The sequence below is a fragment of the Crassostrea angulata genome, unplaced genomic scaffold (genome assembly GCF_025612915.1).
Source record: "Crassostrea angulata isolate pt1a10 unplaced genomic scaffold, ASM2561291v2 HiC_scaffold_292, whole genome shotgun sequence".
NCBI classification, from domain to species: Eukaryota; Metazoa; Mollusca; class Bivalvia; order Ostreida; family Ostreidae; genus Magallana; species Magallana angulata.
This window is the reverse complement of record NW_026441845.1, coordinates 14,429-36,499: the sequence shown is the minus strand read 5'-3', so window position 1 is coordinate 36,499 and position 22,071 is coordinate 14,429. Positions and strand designations below refer to the sequence as shown.

The following is a 22,071-nucleotide window of genomic DNA, read 5'->3' as shown; positions in this document are numbered from 1 at the left end:
AAATAATATGCGGTACCAAATATGTAATAAACTTTTCCAAGAATGTCATGCGACCAGCATGCGAAGTTAAAACACTTATTCACAGAACACACATTTCATCCCACATTGGTATTTGCATGATCTCTCGTTTAATTTTTCATCCTATATTAATTCTAATACTGAAAAATTTGATTGAAACCATCTACCAGCAACGTGTGAGGCAAACATCGTAAACTTATTATCTCGAGCTACCTCCAAAAAAAAATCAAAAAAAAAAAAATCACATGTACATCAGATTGCATTTATAGATATATCCATAAGCCTATACAGATGTAGATTTCGAAATTAATGCACATACAATTTATACAATATTCACCCCTAGCTTTCAATATCATTGATCTCTGACATAAATGTATCATTCACAGTAGCACTTCATCGAGTATAAGTACATATGAATCGTAATAATTTAACATTTATGTGACAGAGTATGCATGTGTGTATATATATATATACGTTTCTTATCAATGGGTTTCAAACACTTCAGTTATATAAACACAGAAACCTAGAATTGTATATTTCCTTTTATACGACAAGTCGTTATCCAAGCACACAAAATCAGTTGAGTTAGAAATGTTAATTAATTAACGACCTGGTTATATATATACAGCACGCAAATTGTGCGAACATTCACGTGAATTTCTCCATAGTCTGTATCATCTATATGCGCCAAGTGTCTATTTATTTATTTTTTTTATTTATTTATCTCTCTCTCTCTCTCTCTCTCTCTCTCTCTCTCTCTCTCTCTCTTTTTAAGTCTGGCGATTTCCTTTACAAAATTAAATCGGGGAAAACGTTGATTACATGCAGTCAGGGACGAGGATGGTATTAATTGACAGCGTAATAGAAATGAAATTAATCGAAATACAAATAGAATGTGCAAATCGGAATCAAAATATTGAACACAGACAGTTTTAAATTAATATGTGTGTGTTTCTTTTTTCTTGAAAGCAACTGCACGCACGCTAATATATACCGTTGTCTCGATAATCTAAGAAGCGTGTTATCTACGTGTGCTTTTTATATAAATGCTTATGTGCATGTACACTGCATATTATAGAGGCATCTTTTCGAAAAATATGGGTGGCCGTGAAAACGGCCGTTTGGTATAGACAAAAAAGTCGGCAGAGCTGACTTTTTACTTGGCGGCGGGCTTCTGGGTCTTCTTGGGGAGGAGCACGGCCTGGATGTTGGGCAGAACACCACCCTGGGCGATGGTCACGCCGGACAGAAGTTTGTTCAACTCCTCGTCGTTGCGGATGGCCAGCTGCAGGTGACGGGGGATGATTCTGGTCTTTTTGTTGTCACGGGCTGCGTTGCCTGCCAACTCCAACACTTCAGCGGCCAAGTACTCAAGAACGGCGGCCAGGTACACAGGGGCACCGGCTCCGACTCTCTCGGCGTAGTTGCCCTTCCTCAGCAGACGGTGGATACGACCCACGGGGAACTGAAGTCCGGCACGGGATGATCGGCTCTTTGCCTTTCCCTTCACTTTACCTCCTTTACCACGTCCAGACATTTTCAAGTTGTAGGTTGGGTGCTGACAAAATGATATCAACGAATAACACACGATGCGCTGCGCCACGCTATTTAAACACTTCCACGGATTGAAATGTTCCGCCAATCGCTATGCTTGTCTTATACGCACCTCGGGCAAACCGACCAATTTAATGTTTACAAGGACGTCCGCAATTTACCTGTTCGCTTCAATCCCCCTCGCGTGATATATAAGGCCGCGATTCGCTTAGCGCCACTCATAGTTTCAGTTTGCCAGCAATCTGTAAACATGCCACCCAAAGTCGGATCTAAAGGAGCTAAGAAAGCCGCCACCAAGGCCAAGGCCCAGAGAACTGGGGACAAGAAAAAGCGCAGGAGGAGGAGGGAATCCTACGCTATCTACATCTACAAAGTCCTGAAGCAGGTGCACCCTGACACTGGAGTTTCCAGCAAGGCCATGAGCATCATGAATTCTTTCGTCAATGACATCTTCGAGAGAATCGCCGCCGAGGCTTCCCGCCTGGCCCACTACAACAAACGCTCAACCATCACCAGCAGAGAAATCCAGACTGCAGTCCGTCTTCTCCTGCCCGGTGAATTGGCCAAGCACGCTGTCTCTGAAGGCACCAAGGCTGTCACCAAGTACACCAGCAGCAAGTAAACTGCAAGCAGTGGCAGTTTGATAAAACAAAACGGCCCTTTTCAGGGCCACACAAATTTTTCGAAAAGCTACCATCTTTATAATGCAATAGTAAACAACTGTTTCAGTTGTGTGTACTGGTTGTGTCATTGTAATGCTGTCAATTTCTTAAACAGTCCTTTAAGGAAAATAAACAAATACATGAAGAAAAAAAAAACCCTCAAATACACATACATCAAATACAAATTATGCATCAGAGGGGTACGTGCATGTACAATAAAAACAAAATCTTTCCCAATTACAGCACATGTGCCCGATTTCCACAGATTTCTCCTATTTTCGATGTAATAGTCTTAGAGTACAGAAGATTCCCATCGGTTGTGTTTATTTATAGTTGTGTTTATATATAGTTGTGTTTATCTATAATGGCACATAACTGATAGTTGTAGCTGAACAATTTAACATATGATCTGTCTGTTGAATACTATTATCTAATGTTATAATAAATCTGTAACAACATATTCTGGGCACACTACTATGCTGTATATTCTAATTTATTTCCCCACCTATTAATTGTTACAACGATAATTCACTTCCGCAGATTTTAAGACTTGAATATGGTCCACAATAGCCCATATATTATTTCATTGTAATTTATTGATATTCAAATATCAGAAAACAATCGATAAATGATGTGTTTATGTTTACATATTATGTGTCTATTTAAACATGTTATAATATAGATTTTTGGAATAAAAAAATAACCAAACATTTATATCTAACAGCTGGTGAAATATATTGCTTTGTTTAAACTGCACGGAATGATTTGGTCCTTATTCTAAATATCAAGATTGTTAAAAAAGAAATAATAAAAATACAAATGTGGTTGGGTTGAATGAAATAAGGTGCAATTGATATTTTTTCTGAGTTATAGTCCTAGTCAAATTTGAATATAGAAAGCATGTCAGGGAAAGGTGTGATTGACAATGATGTGTGTGTCTTGTTTTGTTTTGTTTTTTTTTGGGGGGGGGGGGGGGGGGTGGGGGGGGTTAGGGAACGGGTGGTGGTTTGAACTTGCCTTAACATTAAGTACTTATCAATAACCCTTTCTGTATTCCACTAACTCCTATTCCTTATGTCAGATATACATATATCATAACCCAGTATGTACAACATTTCACAACATGTGTGATAGAGGCATCTTTTCTAAAAATTTGGTGGCCGTTAAAACGGCCGTTTGTTGTCCTGTGCGTGTAGCACAAAGGCGGTTGGTTGTCTAACCACCGAATCCGTAGAGGGTACGTCCCTGTCTCTTCAGAGCGTAGACAACGTCCATGGCTGTGACGGTCTTCCTCTTGGCGTGCTCTGTGTATGTGACTGCGTCACGGATGACGTTCTCAAGGAACACCTTCAGGACACCACGGGTCTCCTCGTAGATGAGTCCGGAGATACGTTTGACTCCACCTCTGCGTGCAAGACGACGGATGGCGGGCTTGGTGATACCCTGGATGTTATCTCTCAAGACTTTCCTGTGACGCTTGGCGCCCCCCTTTCCAAGTCCTTTTCCTACTTTACCACGTCCAGACATGTTTTCTCTCAGTTAAAGTGTACTGAAATGATTATCTACTGCCGCGTGAACAGCTTATAAAGCCCTTTATTTACGACCCGTGAGAGAGCATTCTACCTTGAAAAGTTCGGCAGGGAAAAATTAGCAATAAGTAAACTCAACGCTGATTGGCTACAGTGTAAACGCGCCTCGGCGCTTGTTTGTTGACATATTGTCTGCAGGCACTTTTCTCTTATATTTAATAAAACTTTTTTGGGTTTCTTTTTTTTTAAAAAGAGGGATGGTGGTATTGAATAAATCATTTGTTCCAGATTTTCTACATCTTACCAAAACATAGGAACACAATAATTATTATCATTTTGCTTTTGTTTAATATCATTTTTAAAGTGTAAACACACATTCTGTATTAAATCTAGTAATAAATACATGCAAAGAAAAAAAAATCATTTTTCTTACCGGTGAGTACATATCAAAATGAAAACATAATGCAATATGATGATATTTACTTTAGCAATTTCAGTTATAGTGTATAATTTCAATGTGTATTTCTTCCCTTTTTGATGAATTATGCACCAGTGATTCAGTCAAGTGTTCATTTCATTGAGATAAAAAATACACTTTCCATTCTTTACAAGGAAACCGAATAAAAGAAAGCAAAATCCGACAAGAACATGAACACATGCTCATGACATACTTTACCACTGAAATATGAAAAAAGAACTACAGGGGACAAATATTACACAAATTTCAATTTCATGCAGAATCGCTCTTTTAGTAGTGAATTTTCCTACTTTTAAACAAATTCGTTGCACTATCTTTATATTTTCTTTAACATAACACACAGTTATATGTGCGAGCATCATAGCACGAATGTCTGAGACTGTAGTATAAGAATCAAATATGGTTGCAATAATTATAAAATATTATGTGCCATACACATTTCTGTTGGTAAATTTTAAGTAGTGATGCAAGTACAGCCCTACATTTTCCGGCAATATTTTTCTTGTAATGTTATGACTAAATGCACAACTTTCAGAGAGAAAAAACAATCACAATGCAATCATATGTATAGCTGTATGGTATAGTATAATATATTCTCTTCAGAAGGGCCTTTTATATTGTGTCAGATCAAATCATTCTACACATTGACCATTGTCATGTTTGTAGTTCACAGTGAAATATGATAAGAAGGGCAGAGTTTAGAAGTACATATTATGTGTGTAGGGTTTAATCTCATGTTTTCAAAATGTGCACTTTTTACTTATGCAATTTCGTTGAATTGTAGTCGTCATTGATTGTAATATAGGCATCTTTTCTAAATATTTAGGTGGCCGTGAAAACGGCCGTTTTGTATTTGTCAGAGACAAAGAAATTTAAGCTCTCTCGCCACGGATACGTCTGGCAAGCTGGATGTCTTTGGGCATGATGGTGACTCTCTTGGCGTGGATAGCGCACAAGTTGGTGTCCTCAAAGAGTCCAACAAGGTAAGCTTCGCTGGCTTCCTGGAGAGCCATGACGGCGGAGCTCTGGAAACGCAGATCAGTCTTGAAGTCCTGAGCAATCTCACGGACCAGACGCTGGAAGGGCAATTTCCTGATGAGCAACTCTGTGCTTTTCTGGTATCTCCTGATCTCACGGAGAGCGACGGTTCCGGGCCTGTATCTGTGGGGTTTCTTGACTCCACCAGTGGCTGGGGCGCTCTTACGGGCGGCCTTGGTAGCCAGTTGTTTACGTGGAGCCTTTCCTCCGGTAGATTTTCTTGCAGTCTGCTTTGTACGAGCCATCTTCGACGAGTGTCAAATGAATGAATGAGGCAGTTCGCTCTCTGCATAAATTTTATACCGAGTCGAATGAATAACAGGTCTGCCTTCAAAATCACCGCGCCCTCACTAACGACCATTGCCATTGGTTATCTAACTGAGAGAGCCGGCCTGTGATTAGTCGGTAATAACTCGTGCCCATTGGCCCGGTGCAAAATCATTTCAATCCGGCTTTTGCACAGAATTTGTGAACTTAGAAAATTAGGCGTATATCGGTGAAATTTGAATTTAAGAGATACAGAAAAGCAACCAGTATAAGACTAACAGCAAATTTCGATAGAAATACAACATATACATGTCTTTAAAACTATTCAGCGATTTTCATGTTCATAATCAGATTAAAATCAACAACTCATAGCAACTCAATGCATACATGTAGGCCCTATAATCCGTTAAATACATCCATCAAATTCATAACTGATATAATGTATATGTATACCCTAAAAGGTCGAGTCGCATTATATATTTTTTTCAGAAGCCAAAAATGTTTAGAGAAGAGAGAACAATACATAATCAAGATGCACTAAGTACGTTGTATATATATGTACACATATTAGAATATTAAAACAAAAACAAAATATATAAATAAATAAATAAACTTACCACGATATCACAGAAAATGCCATGGGATGTAATCCAGTGCACTCATCCTGTAAATGCAGAGAGAAATGAGAATAGTCTGCTGTTCCCACATTCATGGTGACTGACACAATCATGTATATTTCATCCTGTATATGCACATTTCACATGTTCCTGTCCTGTAGAATTCAACAAAATAATAATTATGACTATGCCCCTTATTTATTTTTTGTTTGCTTTTGAAAAAGATTGACAAGCACGAATTCAATCACATGTCAAATAAAAAAAAAAAGGTAATGTGCATGCAGCCTCATCCTACATCTATGATTAGATATGTACTTGTTGAATTAACAATTACATTTAAATGAGTTCTTCTGTTAAAACATTCCAATGGCATGTAAAAAAGATTAAAAAGTAAGTGTTATATGCTGATATATGAATTCAAAATATTGTGAATTAAACAGGCCTCATTCGACTGATTGTCTCATTTGTGATATTTTCATATCCCTTAATTATTTATTCTTATTATCATAAAAAAAATAAAAATAAAAAAATTCTCCTTGGAAGGGGGGTGTTAGGTGTTTGGTGGGTTATTTATGGGTTTTTTGGGTTTTTTTTTTTTGTAATGTTGGGGACAGAGGCAGGGTGGGCATGCTATTGTTTAAAAAAAAAGATATCATTTGCACATTAATATTATTTTTTTTACAAGTTTAATATAAAGGCTAAAAATGTCATATTCATTACATGTTTCATGTGAATATATGTCAAGTGCAGAGACTAACATTTTCTAAATATAGGAAAACATGCACAGGTAGTAATAATGCATGTCAATTCATTTTGTTTGTGTCTGTTTTTTGTTCATTATATCATTCATAATCAATGGATGATATTTCCAATACAAATGAAGAAATAAAGTAATGAATGAATGAATACATGGAATGAATACCGACAGTCGTCACCTTTTTTTTATGCGATTTTAAAAACTATGTTTTATTAGATATGCACGCAAGCATGTAATGTTACATTTATGACACACACACACACACACACACACACACATGTACGTTTCTTTGTTATTTGTAATTGAGACATCTTTTCGAAAAATATGGGTAGCCCTGAAAAGGGCTTTTTTTTTTTTTTTAAAGTGAGCAATCTGCAGTGATGCTGGAATTGCTTATTTCTTTGCTGCTGCCTTCTTGGGAGTCTTGGCTTTCTTTGCAGCTGACTTCTTAGGTGTCTTGACCTTCTTTGGCTTGGCTGCTGCCTTCTTTGGGGATTTAGTTGCTGCCTTCTTCTTTGGAGTCTTAACCTTTTTCGGTCCGGCTGCTTTCTTGGGGGACTTCTTCTTCTCTGCAGTCTTTTTCTCTCCGGCTACCTTCTTTGGTTTTGCTGCTGCGGCCTTCTTGGGTTTTGCTGCCTTAGGCTTGGCAACTTTCTTGGCCTTTGGCTTCTTCTCAGTCTTGGGCTTGTCACCAAGCTTGAAGGAGCCACTGGCGCCTGTGCCCTTGGCTTGTTTCAGAGCACCTTTCTTCACTCCGTTCTTCAAAGCCATTTTCAAGTGGGCGTTGATGGAGTTGACGTCGTTGCCGACTTTGTAGTTGGCCATTATGTACTTTAGAATGGCTTGTCTGGAAGATCCGCCACGCTCTTTCAAAGATTCCAGGGCGGCCCTGATCATGTCAACGTACTTGGGGTGCGCTGCTGGCACCTTAGGCTTTGTAACCTTCTTCTTGGCTGGGGTTGTGGTTGCTGTATCTGCCATGGTTTCGGACGAAATGGAAACGGCGTTGTATTCACTGCGAACTAAGACGAGGAAATAATGGGGTCACAAGCACTCGCTGTTTTTGTTTACATCGAGCGCGGACGTCCTCGAAAACATCCCCTAAAATCGAAGCGCTTGTTCATACTGAGGTCGATGTGTGTTTTGATGTTGGTGTTTGCATCCTTGTTTCGACGTTTCATAGGCCGCAATTGTAACTATTCTACTAAAAACACGTAATGTGGATATATCTCTAAAGTATTCTCTGCGTTTCGCCCGTAAAAATATCACTAAAATAATTAAAATTAAACGAAAACATAGGCCAGACTATCATTTAGCAACTGCACAGACAGCTAAAAGTCGCGCAATCTCTCTAAAAATGATAATTTTTTAAAACTTATTCAGGGCTATAACCTGTTCACTTACTGAGACATGTATACTCAATGTCGTTTATTGTGGGGTGAAGTAATTCATGTTTCTTTTTTAACGAAACACGCGACAGCTCCGTGCATCCAGAAACACGCCACACAAAAATACGTGCCGGGAAAATGTTTACTCTAGGAATGGTTATAAATTTAAAAACCTGTCGGATAGAACAAATGAGACCAACACATAAATATCAAATTTGACAAAGGAAAAACTATATGTTAGTTTATCTATTACACGCAGCATTCTAGTGCAAAATACGCTGTAAAATCGTTTTGCTTATATACGAATTGTAATCCGACAAAGAAAAAAAAAATTCCATTCCTTTATTCCTTCACTAATTAATTAAACAAACTAAAATTTGTAAAAAAGAATTTTTATTTTAAAAATCCATTTCATTCATTCATTCATTCATTTTTTGTATTCATCGCGAACCTATCTTTTTTGATCGTACTGTCGATATCTATTTATCTATCCCCCCCCCCACCCCCCTTTTTTTTTCTAACGCCACCAAATGATTTAGCTGCGCCTCAGAGTGTACACCATTACCTTAAATTAGAAAGAAATAATATGCGGTACCAAATATGTAATAAACTTTTCCAAGAATGTCATGCGACCAGCATGCGAAGTTAAAACACTTATTCACAGAACACACATTTCATCCCACATTGGTATTTGCATGATCTCTCGTTTAATTTTTCATCCTATATTAATTCTAATACTGAAAAATTTGATTGAAACCATCTACCAGCAACGTGTGAGGCAAACATCGTAAACTTATTATCTCGAGCTACCTCCAAAAAAAAATCAAAAAAAAAAAAAATCACATGTACATCAGATTGCATTTATAGATATATCCATAAGCCTATACAGATGTAGATTTCGAAATTAATGCACATACAATTTATACAATATTCACCCCTAGCTTTCAATATCATTGATCTCTGACATAAATGTATCATTCACAGTAGCACTTCATCGAGTATAAGTACATATGAATCGTAATAATTTAACATTTATGTGACAGAGTATGCATGTGTGTATATATATATATACGTTTCTTATCAATGGGTTTCAAACACTTCAGTTATATAAACACAGAAACCTAGAATTGTATATTTCCTTTTATACGACAAGTCGTTATCCAAGCACACAAAATCAGTTGAGTTAGAAATGTTAATTAATTAACGACCTGGTTATATATATACAGCACGCAAATTGTGCGAACATTCACGTGAATTTCTCCATAGTCTGTATCATCTATATGCGCCAAGTGTCTATTTATTTATTTTTTTTATTTATTTATCTCTCTCTCTCTCTCTCTCTCTCTCTCTCTCTCTCTCTCTCTCTCTCTCTCTCTTTTTAAGTCTGGCGATTTCCTTTACAAAATTAAATCGGGGAAAACGTTGATTACATGCAGTCAGGGACGAGGATGGTATTAATTGACAGCGTAATAGAAATGAAATTAATCGAAATACAAATAGAATGTGCAAATCGGAATCAAAATATTGAACACAGACAGTTTTAAATTAATATGTGTGTGTTTCTTTTTTCTTGAAAGCAACTGCACGCACGCTAATATATACCGTTGTCTCGATAATCTAAGAAGCGTGTTATCTACGTGTGCTTTTTATATAAATGCTTATGTGCATGTACACTGCATATTATAGAGGCATCTTTTCGAAAAATATGGGTGGCCGTGAAAACGGCCGTTTGGTATAGACAAAAAAGTCGGCAGAGCTGACTTTTTACTTGGCGGCGGGCTTCTGGGTCTTCTTGGGGAGGAGCACGGCCTGGATGTTGGGCAGAACACCACCCTGGGCGATGGTCACGCCGGACAGAAGTTTGTTCAACTCCTCGTCGTTGCGGATGGCCAGCTGCAGGTGACGGGGGATGATTCTGGTCTTTTTGTTGTCACGGGCTGCGTTGCCTGCCAACTCCAACACTTCAGCGGCCAAGTACTCAAGAACGGCGGCCAGGTACACAGGGGCACCGGCTCCGACTCTCTCGGCGTAGTTGCCCTTCCTCAGCAGACGGTGGATACGACCCACGGGGAACTGAAGTCCGGCACGGGATGATCGGCTCTTTGCCTTTCCCTTCACTTTACCTCCTTTACCACGTCCAGACATTTTCAAGTTGTAGGTTGGGTGCTGACAAAATGATATCAACGAATAACACACGATGCGCTGCGCCACGCTATTTAAACACTTCCACGGATTGAAATGTTCCGCCAATCGCTATGCTTGTCTTATACGCACCTCGGGCAAACCGACCAATTTAATGTTTACAAGGACGTCCGCAATTTACCTGTTCGCTTCAATCCCCCTCGCGTGATATATAAGGCCGCGATTCGCTTAGCGCCACTCATAGTTTCAGTTTGCCAGCAATCTGTAAACATGCCACCCAAAGTCGGATCTAAAGGAGCTAAGAAAGCCGCCACCAAGGCCAAGGCCCAGAGAACTGGGGACAAGAAAAAGCGCAGGAGGAGGAGGGAATCCTACGCTATCTACATCTACAAAGTCCTGAAGCAGGTGCACCCTGACACTGGAGTTTCCAGCAAGGCCATGAGCATCATGAATTCTTTCGTCAATGACATCTTCGAGAGAATCGCCGCCGAGGCTTCCCGCCTGGCCCACTACAACAAACGCTCAACCATCACCAGCAGAGAAATCCAGACTGCAGTCCGTCTTCTCCTGCCCGGTGAATTGGCCAAGCACGCTGTCTCTGAAGGCACCAAGGCTGTCACCAAGTACACCAGCAGCAAGTAAACTGCAAGCAGTGGCAGTTTGATAAAACAAAACGGCCCTTTTCAGGGCCACACAAATTTTTCGAAAAGCTACCATCTTTATAATGCAATAGTAAACAACTGTTTCAGTTGTGTGTACTGGTTGTGTCATTGTAATGCTGTCAATTTCTTAAACAGTCCTTTAAGGAAAATAAACAAATACATGAAGAAAAAAAAAACCCTCAAATACACATACATCAAATACAAATTATGCATCAGAGGGGTACGTGCATGTACAATAAAAACAAAATCTTTCCCAATTACAGCACATGTGCCCGATTTCCACAGATTTCTCCTATTTTCGATGTAATAGTCTTAGAGTACAGAAGATTCCCATCGGTTGTGTTTATTTATAGTTGTGTTTATATATAGTTGTGTTTATCTATAATGGCACATAACTGATAGTTGTAGCTGAACAATTTAACATATGATCTGTCTGTTGAATACTATTATCTAATGTTATAATAAATCTGTAACAACATATTCTGGGCACACTACTATGCTGTATATTCTAATTTATTTCCCCACCTATTAATTGTTACAACGATAATTCACTTCCGCAGATTTTAAGACTTGAATATGGTCCACAATAGCCCATATATTATTTCATTGTAATTTATTGATATTCAAATATCAGAAAACAATCGATAAATGATGTGTTTATGTTTACATATTATGTGTCTATTTAAACATGTTATAATATAGATTTTTGGAATAAAAAAATAACCAAACATTTATATCTAACAGCTGGTGAAATATATTGCTTTGTTTAAACTGCACGGAATGATTTGGTCCTTATTCTAAATATCAAGATTGTTAAAAAAGAAATAATAAAAATACAAATGTGGTTGGGTTGAATGAAATAAGGTGCAATTGATATTTTTTCTGAGTTATAGTCCTAGTCAAATTTGAATATAGAAAGCATGTCAGGGAAAGGTGTGATTGACAATGATGTGTGTGTCTTGTTTTGTTTTGTTTTTTTTTGGGGGGGGGGGGGGGGGTGGGGGGGGTTAGGGAACGGGTGGTGGTTTGAACTTGCCTTAACATTAAGTACTTATCAATAACCCTTTCTGTATTCCACTAACTCCTATTCCTTATGTCAGATATACATATATCATAACCCAGTATGTACAACATTTCACAACATGTGTGATAGAGGCATCTTTTCTAAAAATTTGGTGGCCGTTAAAACGGCCGTTTGTTGTCCTGTGCGTGTAGCACAAAGGCGGTTGGTTGTCTAACCACCGAATCCGTAGAGGGTACGTCCCTGTCTCTTCAGAGCGTAGACAACGTCCATGGCTGTGACGGTCTTCCTCTTGGCGTGCTCTGTGTATGTGACTGCGTCACGGATGACGTTCTCAAGGAACACCTTCAGGACACCACGGGTCTCCTCGTAGATGAGTCCGGAGATACGTTTGACTCCACCTCTGCGTGCAAGACGACGGATGGCGGGCTTGGTGATACCCTGGATGTTATCTCTCAAGACTTTCCTGTGACGCTTGGCGCCCCCCTTTCCAAGTCCTTTTCCTCCTTTACCACGTCCAGACATGTTTTCTCTCAGTTAAAGTGTACTGAAATGATTATCTACTGCCGCGTGAACAGCTTATAAAGCCCTTTATTTACGACCCGTGAGAGAGCATTCTACCTTGAAAAGTTCGGCAGGGAAAAATTAGCAATAAGTAAACTCAACGCTGATTGGCTACAGTGTAAACGCGCCTCGGCGCTTGTTTGTTGACATATTGTCTGCAGGCACTTTTCTCTTATATTTAATAAAACTTTTTTGGGTTTCTTTTTTTTTAAAAAGAGGGATGGTGGTATTGAATAAATCATTTGTTCCAGATTTTCTACATCTTACCAAAACATAGGAACACAATAATTATTATCATTTTGCTTTTGTTTAATATCATTTTTAAAGTGTAAACACACATTCTGTATTAAATCTAGTAATAAATACATGCAAAGAAAAAAAAATCATTTTTCTTACCGGTGAGTACATATCAAAATGAAAACATAATGCAATATGATGATATTTACTTTAGCAATTTCAGTTATAGTGTATAATTTCAATGTGTATTTCTTCCCTTTTTGATGAATTATGCACCAGTGATTCAGTCAAGTGTTCATTTCATTGAGATAAAAAATACACTTTCCATTCTTTACAAGGAAACCGAATAAAAGAAAGCAAAATCCGACAAGAACATGAACACATGCTCATGACATACTTTACCACTGAAATATGAAAAAAGAACTACAGGGGACAAATATTACACAAATTTCAATTTCATGCAGAATCGCTCTTTTAGTAGTGAATTTTCCTACTTTTAAACAAATTCGTTGCACTATCTTTATATTTTCTTTAACATAACACACAGTTATATGTGCGAGCATCATAGCACGAATGTCTGAGACTGTAGTATAAGAATCAAATATGGTTGCAATAATTATAAAATATTATGTGCCATACACATTTCTGTTGGTAAATTTTAAGTAGTGATGCAAGTACAGCCCTACATTTTCCGGCAATATTTTTCTTGTAATGTTATGACTAAATGCACAACTTTCAGAGAGAAAAAACAATCACAATGCAATCATATGTATAGCTGTATGGTATAGTATAATATATTCTCTTCAGAAGGGCCTTTTATATTGTGTCAGATCAAATCATTCTACACATTGACCATTGTCATGTTTGTAGTTCACAGTGAAATATGATAAGAAGGGCAGAGTTTAGAAGTACATATTATGTGTGTAGGGTTTAATCTCATGTTTTCAAAATGTGCACTTTTTACTTATGCAATTTCGTTGAATTGTAGTCGTCATTGATTGTAATATAGGCATCTTTTCTAAATATTTAGGTGGCCGTGAAAACGGCCGTTTTGTATTTGTCAGAGACAAAGAAATTTAAGCTCTCTCGCCACGGATACGTCTGGCAAGCTGGATGTCTTTGGGCATGATGGTGACTCTCTTGGCGTGGATAGCGCACAAGTTGGTGTCCTCAAAGAGTCCAACAAGGTAAGCTTCGCTGGCTTCCTGGAGAGCCATGACGGCGGAGCTCTGGAAACGCAGATCAGTCTTGAAGTCCTGAGCAATCTCACGGACCAGACGCTGGAAGGGCAATTTCCTGATGAGCAACTCTGTGCTTTTCTGGTATCTCCTGATCTCACGGAGAGCGACGGTTCCGGGCCTGTATCTGTGGGGTTTCTTGACTCCACCAGTGGCTGGGGCGCTCTTACGGGCGGCCTTGGTAGCCAGTTGTTTACGTGGAGCCTTTCCTCCGGTAGATTTTCTTGCAGTCTGCTTTGTACGAGCCATCTTCGACGAGTGTCAAATGAATGAATGAGGCAGTTCGCTCTCTGCATAAATTTTATACCGAGTCGAATGAATAACAGGTCTGCCTTCAAAATCACCGCGCCCTCACTAACGACCATTGCCATTGGTTATCTAACTGAGAGAGCCGGCCTGTGATTAGTCGGTAATAACTCGTGCCCATTGGCCCGGTGCAAAATCATTTCAATCCGGCTTTTGCACAGAATTTGTGAACTTAGAAAATTAGGCGTATATCGGTGAAATTTGAATTTAAGAGATACAGAAAAGCAACCAGTATAAGACTAACAGCAAATTTCGATAGAAATACAACATATACATGTCTTTAAAACTATTCAGCGATTTTCATGTTCATAATCAGATTAAAATCAACAACTCATAGCAACTCAATGCATACATGTAGGCCCTATAATCCGTTAAATACATCCATCAAATTCATAACTGATATAATGTATATGTATACCCTAAAAGGTCGAGTCGCATTATATATTTTTTTCAGAAGCCAAAAATGTTTAGAGAAGAGAGAACAATACATAATCAAGATGCACTAAGTACGTTGTATATATATGTACACATATTAGAATATTAAAACAAAAACAAAATATATAAATAAATAAATAAACTTACCACGATATCACAGAAAATGCCATGGGATGTAATCCAGTGCACTCATCCTGTAAATGCAGAGAGAAATGAGAATAGTCTGCTGTTCCCACATTCATAGTGACTGACACAATCATGTATATTTCATCCTGTATATGCACATTTCACATGTTCCTGTCCTGTAGAATTCAACAAAATAATAATTATGACTATGCCCCTTATTTATTTTTTGTTTGCTTTTGAAAAAGATTGACAAGCACGAATTCAATCACATGTCAAATAAAAAAAAAAAGGTAATGTGCATGCAGCCTCATCCTACATCTATGATTAGATATGTACTTGTTGAATTAACAATTACATTTAAATGAGTTCTTCTGTTAAAACATTCCAATGGCATGTAAAAAAGATTAAAAAGTAAGTGTTATATGCTGATATATGAATTCAAAATATTGTGAATTAAACAGGCCTCATTCGACTGATTGTCTCATTTGTGATATTTTCATATCCCTTAATTATTTATTCTTATTATCATAAAAAAAATAAAAATAAAAAAATTCTCCTTGGAAGGGGGGTGTTAGGTGTTTGGTGGGTTATTTATGGGTTTTTTGGGTTTTTTTTTTTTGTAATGTTGGGGACAGAGGCAGGGTGGGCATGCTATTGTTTAAAAAAAAAGATATCATTTGCACATTAATATTATTTTTTTTACAAGTTTAATATAAAGGCTAAAAATGTCATATTCATTACATGTTTCATGTGAATATATGTCAAGTGCAGAGACTAACATTTTCTAAATATAGGAAAACATGCACAGGTAGTAATAATGCATGTCAATTCATTTTGTTTGTGTCTGTTTTTTGTTCATTATATCATTCATAATCAATGGATGATATTTCCAATACAAATGAAGAAATAAAGTAATGAATGAATGAATACATGGAATGAATACCGACAGTCGTCACCTTTTTTTTATGCGATTTTAAAAACTATGTTTTATTAGATATGCACGCAAGCATGTAATGTTACATTTATGACACACACACACACACACACACACACACATGTACGTTTCTTTGTTATTTGTAATTGAGACATCTTTTCGAAAAATATGGGTAGCCCTGAAAAGGGCTTTTTTTTTTTTTTAAAGTGAGCAATCTGCAGTGATGCTGGAATTGCTTATTTCTTTGCTGCTGCCTTCTTGGGAGTCTTGGCTTTCTTTGCAGCTGACTTCTTAGGTGTCTTGACCTTCTTTGGCTTGGCTGCTGCCTTCTTTGGGGATTTAGTTGCTGCCTTCTTCTTTGGAGTCTTAACCTTTTTCGGTCCGGCTGCTTTCTTGGGGGACTTCTTCTTCTTCTCTGCAGTCTTTTTCTCTCCGGCTACCTTCTTTGGTTTTGCTGCTGCGGCCTTCTTGGGTTTTGCTGCCTTAGGCTTGGCAACTTTCTTGGCCTTTGGCTTCTTCTCAGTCTTGGGCTTGTCACCAAGCTTGAAGGAGCCACTGGCGCCTGTGCCCTTGGCTTGTTTCAGAGCACCTTTCTTCACTCCGTTCTTCAAAGCCATTTTCAAGTGGGCGTTGATGGAGTTGACGTCGTTGCCGACTTTGTAGTTGGCCATTATGTACTTTAGAATGGCTTGTCTGGAAGATCCGCCACGCTCTTTCAAAGATTCCAGGGCGGCCCTGATCATGTCAACGTACTTGGGGTGCGCTGCTGGCACCTTAGGCTTTGTAACCTTCTTCTTGGCTGGGGTTGTGGTTGCTGTATCTGCCATGGTTTCGGACGAAATGGAAACGGCGTTGTATTCACTGCGAACTAAGACGAGGAAATAATGGGGTCACAAGCACTCGCTGTTTTTGTTTACATCGAGCGCGGACGTCCTCGAAAACATCCCCTAAAATCGAAGCGCTTGTTCATACTGAGGTCGATGTGTGTTTTGATGTTGGTGTTTGCATCCTTGTTTCGACGTTTCATAGGCCGCAATTGTAACTATTCTACTAAAAACACGTAATGTGGATATATCTCTAAAGTATTCTCTGCGTTTCGCCCGTAAAAATATCACTAAAATAATTAAAATTAAACGAAAACATAGGCCAGACTATCATTTAGCAACTGCACAGACAGCTAAAAGTCGCGCAATCTCTCTAAAAATGATAATTTTTTAAAACTTATTCAGGGCTATAACCTGTTCACTTACTGAGACATGTATACTCAATGTCGTTTATTGTGGGGTGAAGTAATTCATGTTTCTTTTTTAACGAAACACGCGACAGCTCCGTGCATCCAGAAACACGCCACACAAAAATACGTGCCGGGAAAATGTTTACTCTAGGAATGGTTATAAATTTAAAAACCTGTCGGATAGAACAAATGAGACCAACACATAAATATCAAATTTGACAAAGGAAAAACTATATGTTAGTTTATCTATTACACGCAGCATTCTAGTGCAAAATACGCTGTAAAATCGTTTTGCTTATATATACGAATTGTAATCCGACAAAGAAAAAAAAAATTCCATTCCTTTATTCCTTCACTAATTAATTAAACAAACTAAAATTTGTAAAAAAGAATTTTTATTTTAAAAATCCATTTCATTCATTCATTCATTCATTTTTTGTATTCATCGCGAACCTATCTTTTTTGATCGTACTGTCGATATCTATTTATCTATCCCCCCCCCCCCACCCCCCTTTTTTTTTCTAACGCCACCAAATGATTTAGCTGCGCCTCAGAGTGTACACCATTACCTTAAATTAGAAAGAAATAATATGCGGTACCAAATATGTAATAAACTTTTCCAAGAATGTCATGCGACCAGCATGCGAAGTTAAAACACTTATTCACAGAACACACATTTCATCCCACATTGGTATTTGCATGATCTCTCGTTTAATTTTTCATCCTATATTAATTCTAATACTGAAAAATTTGATTGAAACCATCTACCAGCAACGTGTGAGGCAAACATCGTAAACTTATTATCTCGAGCTACCTCCAAAAAAAAATCAAAAAAAAAAAAAATCACATGTACATCAGATTGCATTTATAGATATATCCATAAGCCTATACAGATGTAGATTTCGAAATTAATGCACATACAATTTATACAATATTCACCCCTAGCTTTCAATATCATTGATCTCTGACATAAATGTATCATTCACAGTAGCACTTCATCGAGTATAAGTACATATGAATCGTAATAATTTAACATTTATGTGACAGAGTATGCATGTGTGTATATATATATATACGTTTCTTATCAATGGGTTTCAAACACTTCAGTTATATAAACACAGAAACCTAGAATTGTATATTTCCTTTTATACGACAAGTCGTTATCCAAGCACACAAAATCAGTTGAGTTAGAAATGTTAATTAATTAACGACCTGGTTATATATATACAGCACGCAAATTGTGCGAACATTCACGTGAATTTCTCCATAGTCTGTATCATCTATATGCGCCAAGTGTCTATTTATTTATTTTTTTTATTTATTTATCTCTCTCTCTCTCTCTCTCTCTCTCTCTCTCTCTCTCTCTCTCTCTCTCTCTCTCTCTTTTAAGTCTGGCGATTTCCTTTACAAAATTAAATCGGGGAAAACGTTGATTACATGCAGTCAGGGACGAGGATGGTATTAATTGACAGCGTAATAGAAATGAAATTAATCGAAATACAAATAGAATGTGCAAATCGGAATCAAAATATTGAACACAGACAGTTTTAAATTAATATGTGTGTGTTTCTTTTTTCTTGAAAGCAACTGCACGCACGCTAATATATACCGTTGTCTCGATAATCTAAGAAGCGTGTTATCTACGTGTGCTTTTTATATAAATGCTTATGTGCATGTACACTGCATATTATAGAGGCATCTTTTCGAAAAATATGGGTGGCCGTGAAAACGGCCGTTTGGTATAGACAAAAAAGTCGGCAGAGCTGACTTTTTACTTGGCGGCGGGCTTCTGGGTCTTCTTGGGGAGGAGCACGGCCTGGATGTTGGGCAGAACACCACCCTGGGCGATGGTCACGCCGGACAGAAGTTTGTTCAACTCCTCGTCGTTGCGGATGGCCAGCTGCAGGTGACGGGGGATGATTCTGGTCTTTTTGTTGTCACGGGCTGCGTTGCCTGCCAACTCCAACACTTCAGCGGCCAAGTACTCAAGAACGGCGGCCAGGTACACAGGGGCACCGGCTCCGACTCTCTCGGCGTAGTTGCCCTTCCTCAGCAGACGGTGGATACGACCCACGGGGAACTGAAGTCCGGCACGGGATGATCGGCTCTTTGCCTTTCCCTTCACTTTACCTCCTTTACCACGTCCAGACATTTTCAAGTTGTAGGTTGGGTGCTGACAAAATGATATCAACGAATAACACACGATGCGCTGCGCCACGCTATTTAAACACTTCCACGGATTGAAATGTTCCGCCAATCGCTATGCTTGTCTTATACGCACCTCGGGCAAACCGACCAATTTAATGTTTACAAGGACGTCCGCAATTTACCTGTTCGCTTCAATCCCCCTCGCGTGATATATAAGGCCGCGATTCGCTTAGCGCCACTCATAGTTTCAGTTTGCCAGCAATCTGTAAACATGCCACCCAAAGTCGGATCTAAAGGAGCTAAGAAAGCCGCCACCAAGGCCAAGGCCCAGAGAACTGGGGACAAGAAAAAGCGCAGGAGGAGGAGGGAATCCTACGCTATCTACATCTACAAAGTCCTGAAGCAGGTGCACCCTGACACTGGAGTTTCCAGCAAGGCCATGAGCATCATGAATTCTTTCGTCAATGACATCTTCGAGAGAATCGCCGCCGAGGCTTCCCGCCTGGCCCACTACAACAAACGCTCAACCATCACCAGCAGAGAAATCCAGACTGCAGTCCGTCTTCTCCTGCCCGGTGAATTGGCCAAGCACGCTGTCTCTGAAGGCACCAAGGCTGTCACCAAGTACACCAGCAGCAAGTAAACTGCAAGCAGTGGCAGTTTGATAAAACAAAACGGCCCTTTTCAGGGCCACACAAATTTTTCGAAAAGCTACCATCTTTATAATGCAATAGTAAACAACTGTTTCAGTTGTGTGTACTGGTTGTGTCATTGTAATGCTGTCAATTTCTTAAACAGTCCTTTAAGGAAAATAAACAAATACATGAAGAAAAAAAAAACCCTCAAATACACATACATCAAATACAAATTATGCATCAGAGGGGTACGTGCATGTACAATAAAAACAAAATCTTTCCCAATTACAGCACATGTGCCCGATTTCCACAGATTTCTCCTATTTTCGATGTAATAGTCTTAGAGTACAGAAGATTCCCATCGGTTGTGTTTATTTATAGTTGTGTTTATATATAGTTGTGTTTATCTATAATGGCACATAACTGATAGTTGTAGCTGAACAATTTAACATATGATCTGTCTGTTGAATACTATTATCTAATGTTATAATAAATCTGTAACAACATATTCTGGGCACACTACTATGCTGTATATTCTAATTTATTTCCCCACCTATTAATTGTTACAACGATAATTCACTTCCGCAGATTTTAAGACTTGAATATGGTCCACAATAGCCCATATATTATTTCATTGTAATTTATTGATATTCAAATATCAGAAAACAATCGATAAATGATGTGTTTATGTTTACATATTATGTGTCTATTTAAACATGTTATAATATAGATTTTTGGAATAAAAAAATAACCAAACATTTATATCTAACAGCTGGTGAAATATATTGCTTTGTTTAAACTGCACGGAATGATTTGGTCCTTATTCTAAATATCAAGATTGTTAAAAAAGAAATAATAAAAATACAAATGTGGTTGGGTTGAATGAAATAAGGTGCAATTGATATTTTTTCTGAGTTATAGTCCTAGTCAAATTTGAATATAGAAAGCATGTCAGGGAAAGGTGTGATTGACAATGATGTGTGTGTCTTGTTTTGTTTTGTTTTTTTTTTGGGGGGGGGGGGGGGGTGGGGGGGGTTAGGGAACGGGTGGTGGTTTGAACTTGCCTTAACATTAAGTACTTATCAATAACCCTTTCTGTATTCCACTAACTCCTATTCCTTATGTCAGATATACATATATCATAACCCAGTATGTACAACATTTCACAACATGTGTGATAGAGGCATCTTTTCTAAAAATTTGGTGGCCGTTAAAACGGCCGTTTGTTGTCCTGTGCGTGTAGCACAAAGGCGGTTGGTTGTCTAACCACCGAATCCGTAGAGGGTACGTCCCTGTCTCTTCAGAGCGTAGACAACGTCCATGGCTGTGACGGTCTTCCTCTTGGCGTGCTCTGTGTATGTGACTGCGTCACGGATGACGTTCTCAAGGAACACCTTCAGGACACCACGGGTCTCCTCGTAGATGAGTCCGGAGATACGTTTGACTCCACCTCTGCGTGCAAGACGACGGATGGCGGGCTTGGTGATACCCTGGATGTTATCTCTCAAGACTTTCCTGTGACGCTTGGCGCCCCCCTTTCCAAGTCCTTTTCCTCCTTTACCACGTCCAGACATGTTTTCTCTCAGTTAAAGTGTACTGAAATGATTATCTACTGCCGCGTGAACAGCTTATAAAGCCCTTTATTTACGACCCGTGAGAGAGCATTCTACCTTGAAAAGTTCGGCAGGGAAAAATTAGCAATAAGTAAACTCAACGCTGATTGGCTACAGTGTAAACGCGCCTCGGCGCTTGTTTGTTGACATATTGTCTGCAGGCACTTTTCTCTTATATTTAATAAAACTTTTTTGGGTTTCTTTTTTTTTAAAAAGAGGGATGGTGGTATTGAATAAATCATTTGTTCCAGATTTTCTACATCTTACCAAAACATAGGAACACAATAATTATTATCATTTTGCTTTTGTTTAATATCATTTTTAAAGTGTAAACACACATTCTGTATTAAATCTAGTAATAAATACATGCAAAGAAAAAAAAATCATTTTTCTTACCGGTGAGTACATATCAAAATGAAAACATAATGCAATATGATGATATTTACTTTAGCAATTTCAGTTATAGTG

The 22,071-nt window shown here is 38.4% G+C and overlaps 12 protein-coding genes across 12 annotated transcripts; 3 read left to right on the top strand and 9 right to left on the bottom strand.

The window, feature by feature from the left end:
- Positions 1 to 286: 286 nt before the first annotated feature.
- On the bottom strand, positions 287 to 1,613 carry LOC128170049 (histone H2A-like). Its single transcript, XM_052836035.1, has one exon. It carries the CDS (start codon positions 1,553 to 1,555, stop codon positions 1,175 to 1,177), a length of 381 nt encoding a protein of 126 aa, XP_052691995.1. The 5' UTR covers positions 1,556 to 1,613; the 3' UTR covers positions 287 to 1,174.
- Positions 1,614 to 1,784: 171 nt separating this feature from the next.
- Positions 1,785 to 3,147, top strand: LOC128170044 (histone H2B). The gene has a single exon (XM_052836031.1). The coding sequence runs from the start codon at positions 1,823 to 1,825 to the stop codon at positions 2,192 to 2,194; it is 372 nt and encodes a 123-aa protein (XP_052691991.1). The 5' UTR covers positions 1,785 to 1,822; the 3' UTR covers positions 2,195 to 3,147.
- Positions 3,148 to 3,386: 239 nt separating this feature from the next.
- LOC128170048 (histone H4-like) lies at positions 3,387 to 3,761 on the bottom strand. The gene has a single exon (XM_052836034.1). It carries the CDS (start codon positions 3,759 to 3,761, stop codon positions 3,450 to 3,452), a length of 312 nt encoding a protein of 103 aa, XP_052691994.1. The 3' UTR covers positions 3,387 to 3,449.
- A 974-nt stretch (positions 3,762 to 4,735) lies between these two features.
- Positions 4,736 to 5,570, bottom strand: LOC128170045 (histone H3). Its single transcript, XM_052836032.1, has one exon. The coding sequence runs from the start codon at positions 5,522 to 5,524 to the stop codon at positions 5,114 to 5,116; it is 411 nt and encodes a 136-aa protein (XP_052691992.1). The 5' UTR covers positions 5,525 to 5,570; the 3' UTR covers positions 4,736 to 5,113.
- Positions 5,571 to 7,184: 1,614 nt separating this feature from the next.
- Positions 7,185 to 8,501, bottom strand: LOC128170051 (histone H1-delta-like). The gene has a single exon (XM_052836038.1). The coding sequence runs from the start codon at positions 7,899 to 7,901 to the stop codon at positions 7,314 to 7,316; it is 588 nt and encodes a 195-aa protein (XP_052691998.1). The 5' UTR covers positions 7,902 to 8,501; the 3' UTR covers positions 7,185 to 7,313.
- A 673-nt stretch (positions 8,502 to 9,174) lies between these two features.
- On the bottom strand, positions 9,175 to 10,511 carry LOC128170055 (histone H2A-like). The gene has a single exon (XM_052836042.1). It carries the CDS (start codon positions 10,451 to 10,453, stop codon positions 10,073 to 10,075), a length of 381 nt encoding a protein of 126 aa, XP_052692002.1. The 5' UTR covers positions 10,454 to 10,511; the 3' UTR covers positions 9,175 to 10,072.
- A 20-nt stretch (positions 10,512 to 10,531) lies between these two features.
- LOC128170054 (histone H2B-like) lies at positions 10,532 to 12,049 on the top strand. Its single transcript, XM_052836041.1, has one exon. It carries the CDS (start codon positions 10,547 to 10,549, stop codon positions 11,090 to 11,092), a length of 546 nt encoding a protein of 181 aa, XP_052692001.1. The 5' UTR covers positions 10,532 to 10,546; the 3' UTR covers positions 11,093 to 12,049.
- Positions 12,050 to 12,283: 234 nt separating this feature from the next.
- LOC128170039 (histone H4) lies at positions 12,284 to 12,831 on the bottom strand. The gene has a single exon (XM_052836025.1). The coding sequence runs from the start codon at positions 12,656 to 12,658 to the stop codon at positions 12,347 to 12,349; it is 312 nt and encodes a 103-aa protein (XP_052691985.1). The 5' UTR covers positions 12,659 to 12,831; the 3' UTR covers positions 12,284 to 12,346.
- An 801-nt stretch (positions 12,832 to 13,632) lies between these two features.
- LOC128170043 (histone H3-like) lies at positions 13,633 to 17,385 on the bottom strand. Its single transcript, XM_052836030.1, has 2 exons — positions 16,345 to 17,385; positions 13,633 to 14,349 (listed from the first exon to the last, which is right to left on the bottom strand). The coding sequence occupies exons 1-2, from the start codon at positions 16,798 to 16,800 to the stop codon at positions 14,011 to 14,013; spliced, it is 795 nt and encodes a 264-aa protein (XP_052691990.1). The 5' UTR covers positions 16,801 to 17,385; the 3' UTR covers positions 13,633 to 14,010.
- Positions 17,386 to 18,586: 1,201 nt separating this feature from the next.
- On the bottom strand, positions 18,587 to 19,417 carry LOC128170041 (histone H2A-like). Its single transcript, XM_052836028.1, has one exon. The coding sequence runs from the start codon at positions 19,357 to 19,359 to the stop codon at positions 18,979 to 18,981; it is 381 nt and encodes a 126-aa protein (XP_052691988.1). The 5' UTR covers positions 19,360 to 19,417; the 3' UTR covers positions 18,587 to 18,978.
- A 20-nt stretch (positions 19,418 to 19,437) lies between these two features.
- Positions 19,438 to 20,958, top strand: LOC128170038 (histone H2B-like). The gene has a single exon (XM_052836024.1). It carries the CDS (start codon positions 19,453 to 19,455, stop codon positions 19,996 to 19,998), a length of 546 nt encoding a protein of 181 aa, XP_052691984.1. The 5' UTR covers positions 19,438 to 19,452; the 3' UTR covers positions 19,999 to 20,958.
- Positions 20,959 to 21,189: 231 nt separating this feature from the next.
- On the bottom strand, positions 21,190 to 21,737 carry LOC128170040 (histone H4). Its single transcript, XM_052836027.1, has one exon. The coding sequence runs from the start codon at positions 21,562 to 21,564 to the stop codon at positions 21,253 to 21,255; it is 312 nt and encodes a 103-aa protein (XP_052691987.1). The 5' UTR covers positions 21,565 to 21,737; the 3' UTR covers positions 21,190 to 21,252.
- Positions 21,738 to 22,071: the final 334 nt, after the last annotated feature.

Bases quoted from the DNA above. Each gene is read 5' to 3' on its own strand.
- LOC128170049 (XM_052836035.1), bottom strand. From the start codon at position 1,555: ATGTCTGGACGTGGTAAAGGAGGTAAAGTGAAGGGAAAGGCAAAGAGC.
- LOC128170044 (XM_052836031.1), top strand. From the start codon at position 1,823: ATGCCACCCAAAGTCGGATCTAAAGGAGCTAAGAAAGCCGCCACCAAG.
- LOC128170048 (XM_052836034.1), bottom strand. From the start codon at position 3,761: ATGTCTGGACGTGGTAAAGTAGGAAAAGGACTTGGAAAGGGGGGCGCC.
- LOC128170045 (XM_052836032.1), bottom strand. From the start codon at position 5,524: ATGGCTCGTACAAAGCAGACTGCAAGAAAATCTACCGGAGGAAAGGCT.
- LOC128170051 (XM_052836038.1), bottom strand. From the start codon at position 7,901: ATGGCAGATACAGCAACCACAACCCCAGCCAAGAAGAAGGTTACAAAG.
- LOC128170055 (XM_052836042.1), bottom strand. From the start codon at position 10,453: ATGTCTGGACGTGGTAAAGGAGGTAAAGTGAAGGGAAAGGCAAAGAGC.
- LOC128170054 (XM_052836041.1), top strand. From the start codon at position 10,547: ATGTTCCGCCAATCGCTATGCTTGTCTTATACGCACCTCGGGCAAACC.
- LOC128170039 (XM_052836025.1), bottom strand. From the start codon at position 12,658: ATGTCTGGACGTGGTAAAGGAGGAAAAGGACTTGGAAAGGGGGGCGCC.
- LOC128170043 (XM_052836030.1), bottom strand. From the start codon at position 16,800: ATGGCAGATACAGCAACCACAACCCCAGCCAAGAAGAAGGTTACAAAG. The intron at 14,350-16,344 runs GTTAAGACTCCA...CTGGCTACCAAG, and splicing joins AAGCAGCCGGACCGAAAAAG to GCCGCCCGTAAGAGCGCCCC.
- LOC128170041 (XM_052836028.1), bottom strand. From the start codon at position 19,359: ATGTCTGGACGTGGTAAAGGAGGTAAAGTGAAGGGAAAGGCAAAGAGC.
- LOC128170038 (XM_052836024.1), top strand. From the start codon at position 19,453: ATGTTCCGCCAATCGCTATGCTTGTCTTATACGCACCTCGGGCAAACC.
- LOC128170040 (XM_052836027.1), bottom strand. From the start codon at position 21,564: ATGTCTGGACGTGGTAAAGGAGGAAAAGGACTTGGAAAGGGGGGCGCC.